The sequence below is a fragment of the Tasmannia lanceolata genome, unplaced genomic scaffold, assembly GCF_043159265.1.
Source record: "Tasmannia lanceolata isolate RefF3 unplaced genomic scaffold, GAP_Taslan_0.1 ptg000007l, whole genome shotgun sequence".
In the NCBI taxonomy this organism is placed as follows: Eukaryota; Viridiplantae; Streptophyta; class Magnoliopsida; order Canellales; family Winteraceae; genus Tasmannia; species Tasmannia lanceolata.
This window is the reverse complement of record NW_027518684.1, coordinates 20,774,863-20,782,718: the sequence shown is the minus strand read 5'-3', so window position 1 is coordinate 20,782,718 and position 7,856 is coordinate 20,774,863. Positions and strand designations below refer to the sequence as shown.

The 7,856-nt window shown below is 38.6% G+C and overlaps 1 protein-coding gene across 1 annotated transcript in view; it reads left to right on the top strand.

The window, feature by feature from the left end:
• The first annotated feature begins 264 nt into the window (after positions 1-264).
• CPSF100 (cleavage and polyadenylation specificity factor 100) overlaps positions 265-7,856 on the top strand; it is a 37,127-nt gene continuing 29,535 nt past the window's right edge. The window contains exons 1-7 of the mRNA XM_077385760.1: positions 265-564; positions 4,373-4,541; positions 5,035-5,131; positions 5,218-5,344; positions 5,975-6,090; positions 7,253-7,347; positions 7,438-7,589. Of these exons, the coding sequence (XP_077241875.1) occupies positions 416-564; positions 4,373-4,541; positions 5,035-5,131; positions 5,218-5,344; positions 5,975-6,090; positions 7,253-7,347; positions 7,438-7,589 (905 nt within the window). The 5' untranslated portion in view covers positions 265-415. The remainder of the gene's footprint in view (positions 565-4,372; positions 4,542-5,034; positions 5,132-5,217; positions 5,345-5,974; positions 6,091-7,252; positions 7,348-7,437; positions 7,590-7,856) is intronic.

The following is a 7,856-nucleotide window of genomic DNA, read 5'->3' as shown; positions in this document are numbered from 1 at the left end:
GGCAATTGAGGGGTAGAGTGAGAAGTGCATGAAAAATAGCTGAGAAACAAGGAAAAGAAAATCTATCACTCAAAATAGAGGTGTTGGTGCCTCTTTCTAGCGTGATATAGTAGCCCCCATTTTACGTAGGACAGCCTCCTCTAATTTATTTACGACTGCTCGTTTAGACCAGAGGGGGCTGTCCCAAGTAAAAACAGGGCCAATATATCATTTCCTGAAAATATTTCTTAGTTAACCCTACAGGTGCAATTTGAGTCGGGTTAAGCCGAGCTTTTGGTAAAAATGAATTGGAATAAACCCTAACCGCTCCATGTTTTTGATAAAAATTAAACCAAAATTCCCTTATAACACTTTATTTTTCTCCTCGAGCTGAAATTTTTCCAAAACGCAGTGTAAAAAAAGAAGCAGCATTGGCATGGGGACTTCGGTTCAGGTGACTCCCCTTTGCGGTGTATACAATGAAAACCCTCTCTCGTATTTGCTTTCCATCGATGGGTTTAACTTTCTCATCGACTGCGGATGGAACGATCTCTTCGACCCTTCTCTTCTTCAACCCCTTTCCAGGTTACATTTCCCTTCTCTCTCTCTCTCTCTATAACTTTGTTTTCTGAGTTATGATTCTTTGTTTTTGTTTATGGTTTTGGGCTTTATTCGATCTTAGTGTGGAAGAAATCTACAGAAACACGCAAATCTCAACTACCCATTTGAAAAATTTCCTCATCCCTCTCTCTCTCTCTCTTCCCCCTTTCTTCTTTGGTTTGATTTGCTTCTCTATGCAGAAGTTTTTAAATCCAGTAAAAAAGAAAAGGGTGTCTGCCTATGTTACTGTCCGGGGGGGGGGGGGGGGGCGCTGCCTAGGTATGGGGACTAGGTGGGACCAAGGATTTAAATGTCGGGTTCGGTGTCGATTTCGGCCACCACCCGGTGGAAATTTCGACCAAAATCGTGTGAAACCTTGATAAAAATTTCAGTTTTAATAAAATTTCCACTGAAATGTATAAAATTTTGGTGGAAATTTCGGTAATATCGGTGGAAATATTTAACATTTTGGTTGAAATTTTGTAAGTAAGAGTCAAAATTTTGAAATTTCGGCGGAATATTTTTCTGATTCAATGTACTTTCGGTTTTGGTCCAAACTGACACCGAAATATTTCGGCCCAAATTTAAAACTATGGGTGGGACCCAGCATGTTAGGGACGGGTTTGAAGGGCCTAGCCCAATATGTTCCATCATGTCTGAAGCTTTTGGGGTATTGGTTAGGTACTTAACATCTAGTATCGAAGCTGCTACCACATCCTATGTTTGAGTCACAGAAGGCCGGCCCGTCGAGAGGACCTTGACATTGAGAAATATGACCTTGTCGGGGAAATGGGTGTTGAGATTCGGTGAAAGAAAAAGATGCCTTTCGACAAAAAATCATTGGGGCTAAATATGGGTTCCGATGGGGAGGAGGGTGGGTTTATAAGGGTTATGAAACATGGTGGTTGGTTTGTTCAAGTCAAGATAGGACTAGTGGTCACTTTTTTTTTTTTTTTGGGGGGGGGGGATTATATTTTAGGTTTCACAACGTCTTGTGGTTAGGTCTGGTTCCTTCTTTATTGTCATGTCTTTTCGAGCTTGTATCATCTAGATCTAGTTGATCTTATGAGGTATGTACTAGGGTGTGTGCTATGAAGGGGAAGGTGGTATGAGCAAGGTTTAAAATTTCAATTTCAACCATCAGTGAAACCGAAACATTTTGGTTTCGGGCTAGTCAATAAGCTATCACTGGTCAATAGCCTTAGATATCTTCATATCCGACCCCTCCCCTGATGGTATTCAGCCTTTCTCTCTCGTCAGTTTGGCTTACTTAGCCTTCTCCCCCCTTACGTGGTTGGAACTTGTCTCAATGAAAAAAAGAAGAAAAAGACCAGAATGAGCAGCAAGCGAACTGACTAATGGGGGGGCAATTGACCGAAACTTGTAAACTTACGTAAACATTTAGGCACAAAATCACGGCCACCGCCGAAATCCTTGTTAGATTCTTCACCACCGTTTTTTTTTCTTTGCCATTTTTAAAAGAAATATCTTAAAGGAATCTCGTTGTTCTCTTTTCTGCAAGTGTAGTTGATTTTTGTTAGGGTTTCTGTTGAAATGTCCACATTTTCGATATAAATTTTACTTTTTTTATCTGAAAAGTTCAATGTTTCACATATTTCAACCCAAGTATTATGGCAATCCCGAAATTTTGTGCGAAATCTTGTATCTTTCGGAATCCTTGTGGATTTCATTTCGGTAGCAGCCGAAATCAAAATACTTCGCTTGAAACAAAATGTTTTGGCCAAAATTTAAAACTATGGGTTCAATGGTCAGTGTTTAGGTGAACCTCAAACAAGAAGAAAATAGCTTTGTTGTATCTCTTTTTATTACGTGCCTCCATTCGCTTCCCAAGTTGTTAGAAGAAGGCCACATATCTCCTTTCAAACTTTGTATCCATATAGATGCTTTTCGGTAAACTCTTTTTCTTCGTTGCTTGTAGCTTGCGATGTATCTCCTTGTGCACATACATCTAGGGTTTTCTCTCTATTTCTTCATTGAGTTTATATGTGATGATGGTCAAGCATAAACATGCGAGACACATAATAAAAGGAGTATAGGCTTGCTAATGTGTCCTTTGTAGGGAAGAGGAATAAACTTTGGGTCATGTCCTCCGTTGTAAAGTGAGACAAGATTTGAATGACTATGTATCATGCTATCACGTGGATTGTCTTTGTAAGGTCAATTTTGTATATTTTATTGGCCAAAAGGGTCCTTTAGGGGTTGTTCTTATCTAGGGTAAAATTAGTGTTTAAAAACACGGATGCGGTGCGGAACGCGGCCGAAGAAAATCCTAGTGGACTCTGCACGACGTGTTCGATTACTTGGTTGACGCGATTGAGCACTTGGCTGACGCAGTCATAATTCGGGAGAGTCAACGAAGATTTTATTGACTTTGTAGGGGAAAACGCGGAACATGGCCAAGGTAAAACTATGGGTAAAATTATTTATGGAAAAAAATTCCAGGGTCAGTAAGGTTGACATGTTCTTAAAAAATAGGGAAAATTTTCAATTTTGGGAAAAAATCTATTGTAAATGAGGGACGATCAGGGAGGTTCACACCTTGGATTGATGAGTTTCACGAAAGTGCAGAAGGTGTCTCTATTTCCTACTTGCATGTGAGGAGCTCGGCCAATGGTGAGACCGATAGGTTAGCTAGGGTGGGGTTTGCAAGAGTATCCTTGGAGCTGATCGATTTTCTCCCCCCTTGAGGTCCTATCTTCAATATTTTGTTCCGTCTATCGCTTTTTTCTTTGCTATCTTGGACCATCTCAGTCCTTTGTATTGTGTCTTCTTTTAATAATTGCCTTTCAAAAAAAAAAATCCATGGAAAATGAGATGGTATTCATTGGAAAGAGAAAATTTTACGCTAGCTCCAGAGAAGAAGGTAAAATTCTTTGGAAAGTGTTTCCTATTAGGTGATATGGAACATTTGGAGCGAAAGAAACATGCGAATTGTTGACTGTAGAAGTGGAATGATTGGGAGGATCATAGTGGAGATTAGGGTGTTCTTTTTTTTATGGTAAGCATGAGGAACGAACTACATGCTATCTTGGTGGGTGATGCACTTAAGAATTGAAAGGTAGTGTCTATGAGCTTCCCACTGGTTTTAGGTGCGTTGTAGCAAGACGGTGCCCTCCTCGGAATATTATCAAGCTAATTTCGATGTGAGTTGACGACTTCACGTGTTTAACTTGGGACTGGCTACCATAGGAGTTATGTCTAGATTAATATAGAGTTGACTCCAGTCCTATTGTGATTGAGATTCTTATGAAGTGGAAGTGGGATCACTACTAGTAGGACTCTGGTTATTCAAGCTGGTATTATTTGAAACTATTTGTGTGAATTGCAACTTGATGAACATTGTAACATGGGCCAAACAATGTGCTTGAAGATTGACCAATTCTATCTTTTAGAATTAATCAATTGTAGCCGGGAACTGGTTCTTTTCTTTCAATACATCCCAAGGAGTACCAATAAGAGGACACTTTTTTGTATTTGACCGGATCGAACTCTGGATTGGGCTGGTAATGCCTCTCTTGTAAAAACTGTTTTTGGTTTTTTACCTGCTTTTCTTCATTAATAAACTTTCAACTAATTGCTCAAAAATAAAAAACTTCATCTTTTTCTCCTTTGGTGAAAATGTGCTTTAGTATTTGTTTTTCTGCGTGCCCATCTGGAATTATATGGCATGAAACATGAACATGGTATGATATGCCACATCGTGCTTCCTTTGGTTTGAGTTGTTTCCATCGAATTTCCTCTTAATTCCTTGAAAATGGTTGTGATTTCGCAGAATAGCTTCCACAATCGATGCTGTTTTGCTATCCCATCCAGATACTCTGCATCTCGGTGCTTTGCCATATGCCATGAAACACTTTGGACTTTCTGCTCCGGTTTATTCAACAGAACCTGTGTACAGACTAGGTCTTTTGACTATGTATGATCACTATCTTTCTCGAAAGGTAACTTCCTTTCTCACTCCTTTTGTTTTGGTTCTTTGGAATATTTATTATCCAATCCTGTCGAGGAAATTTTCTAAATTTGTAAGGCATATGGCTCTGATAATGGTTGTGATTTTCTAAATGAATAAGATGTCGCAAAGCTATGTATGGATTCATAGACTTCTAATACTCTTCTATTATTATTTTTAGTAAGTGATTAAGTGTTACTATGTAAGAAGACTATAGCATGAGTTTTCAAATTAAATTTTGATGGTGGGTCATTGGGCAATTTGAGTTCACGGGTAACTCATGTGGCCTTTTCCCACGCTTGTAGGGTTGTTTCTTCTTTTAACCATACTTCATTCAAGGATTTAGAAATACATATAGATGACTCATGCCTGAAATGCTCTATTTCCGACAACATCATTGATTCCTTTTTATTTTTCTTTGTTTGGATAGGATTATTAATCACTAATGTCTTTTGTCTTAGACTTAATTTTCTCTTCCTTTGCAGCAAGTTTCAGATTTTGATTTATTTACTCTGGACGACATTGACGCTGCTTTTCAAAGTGTGACTCGACTGACGTACTCTCAGAATTATCATATCTCTGGTTGGTTTTTGACATAATTTTATGAAGCAAAGCCAGAAAAAGTCAACTATAACATCTATCAACTATTTTTTCTTTTCCTTTTTTAGGTAAAGGAGAGGGGATTGTAATCGCACCTCATGTGGCTGGGCATCTCTTGGGAGGTACTGTGTGGAAGATAACAAAAGATGGGGAAGATGTAGTATATGCTGTGGACTTCAACCATCGTAAAGAACGGTTATATGCTCTTTATGTTATAAAATTACATACACCAAAGAAAAGCTTTGCGCACACACACACACACACACACACACACACACACACATATATATATATATATATATATATATATATATATATATATAGAGAGAGAGAGAGAGAGAGAGAGAGAGAGAGAGAGAGAGAGAGAGAGAGCTTGAAGCTCATATAGCTTATATGAGCTTGAGGGCCCAAACACATGGGTCCCACATTTTTTGTGGTGATCAAACCATTCATTTGCAAGGCCCCATCATAGATAAGGTGTGTACCAAAAACCAGCTCCATTGGATCATCCTAACCCCTCCAAAAGCGGAGGGCAAAAATGGGCAGATTTGTGGCAAACGGTGTCTGTCCATTTTGCCCTCCACTTTTGGATGGGTTAGGATGATCCTATGGAGCTGATTTTTTGTACATACCCTATCTATGTGAGGGCCTTTCAAATGAATGCTTTGGATCATCCTAACAATGTGGGCCCACATGTGTTTGGGCCCTCAAGCTCATATAAGCTATATGAGCTTCAAGCTCACAATCATTTTCCTCATATATATATATATATATATTTCTGTTACTATGAGAATATACAACATGCTTACTGGTATGGTGTATCAGGCACTTGAACGGAACAGTTCTAGAATCTTTTGTGCGGCCTGCTGTTCTGATAACGGATGCTTATAATGCTTTAAACAATCAGCCTTCTAGGCGGCAAAGGGATCAAGAATTTCTAGGTAGTCTAATCTCTTGAAGTGTTTTTTATTTTTATTTAATTTATTTATTTTTTTGAAAAAAGTGGTTATTTTTTTGCACTATTTTCTTAAGTTCTTGCTTATAGATTGCTTTAGGATCATCTTAAATTTTGCTGTGATTTTTTCTGGGAATTCGTTTAAAAATTTTTAGGTGAATTTCCTGATATTTAAAGAGCTCCATTCATTCTAGAAACATTTTATTTACTATTATATGAGTTTGGAGGACTGCGTTTAAGAAGTTTGGAGCTGTTAATATGACTTTGCTTGATGCTATGCATGACCTTGTTTGTTACTGAGTTGATTGGTTTCAAAGTGTTATTTGCATTTTATAGCTATCTGTTTTACTTCATGAATTACTAATAAAAATTCTCTTTATACTTTTTAGAAAAAGAAAATGGGTTTCCCTCAATCTCAATTGAGGATCACCATTCCTAAGTTAAAATTTTATAATTTTAATGGAAAGTCATTATTGTTATATCCTGCTAGGGGTGTAAATGAGCCGAGCCGAGCCGAGCTTGGCCAGGCTCGGCTCGGGCTCGGGCTCAAACCGGGCTCGGCTCGGCTCGGTCAGGCTCGGCCAGGCTCGCGAGCCTTACTGAGCTCGGGTTATATTATGTTCACACCCCTCATCTTCCCTGGACAGCCCTACTAGTGTAATTTGACTACTTTTTTTACACTATGGGGGGTGGTCCTAGTAACAAATGGGGTTCCAAAAATGAAGTGACATATTTTGCCCCCCCCTTTCACTCCATGGACAACCCTTTTAATGTATATATTAATATATAATATATATATTTAAATATATTAAATTCTTAACGAGCCTTAACGAGCCGAGCCGAGCCGAGCCTAGCCTAACTCGGGCTCGGCTCGGCTCGTTACGGATTCGAGCCGAGCTTGAGCCGAGCTTTTTTCGAGCCGAGCCCGAGCCAAAATTGACACCCTTATATCCTGCTCATGCAAAACAAAATATCAGTTTGTCTTGATATATTTACCTAGACTATGCCAGATTCCATTTGTTTGTCAGCTGCAGTCTCTGATTTACTAATGATTCTAGGTGGCTGTTATGTTCCTGCAATATTTAATCTTTTGAAATTCTAAACATTTTCTGACATTTTTATGGATTCTCTTTTTATATTGCTATTAGATGCAATACTAAAAGCCCTTCGAGCGGATGGGAATGTACTCCTTCCTGTTGATACTGCCGGACGAGTGTTAGAACTTATGTTGATATTGGAACAGGTAATTGGAAGTAAATTTTTTTTATTTGTCTTTTCTTCTGTTGGGTAACCTTCCAAAATCCTCAAGGACATATTTTGATAAATGTTTCAGTACTGGACGCAACATCACCTGACTTATCCCATCTTCTTTCTGAATAATGTGGCAACAAGCACGGTCGATTATGTCAAGAGTTTCCTTCAGTGGATGAGTGATTCAATAGCAAAATCCTTTGAACATACACGTGACAATGCTTTCCTGTTGAAGTGAGTATTCTATTTAATCATATTGTCCAAATAATGTGTCATGTTTTATAATATCACTTCCTTCGCCTACATTGCTTTCTCCAGTCGTTTTTCTATGTATTACAATAGTCGGACTTGTAGTTATTGCGTTGTTAGATTCTAATATTTATTTAGAGATGTAACTCAAACTTGATATGATGCATATTTACTGGAAACTTCCTACTCGAATGGGAAGCTCGCTTCCCCGGAAACTTGCTTCGGAAGCTAAGGTACTCCCGCTTCCTGAAT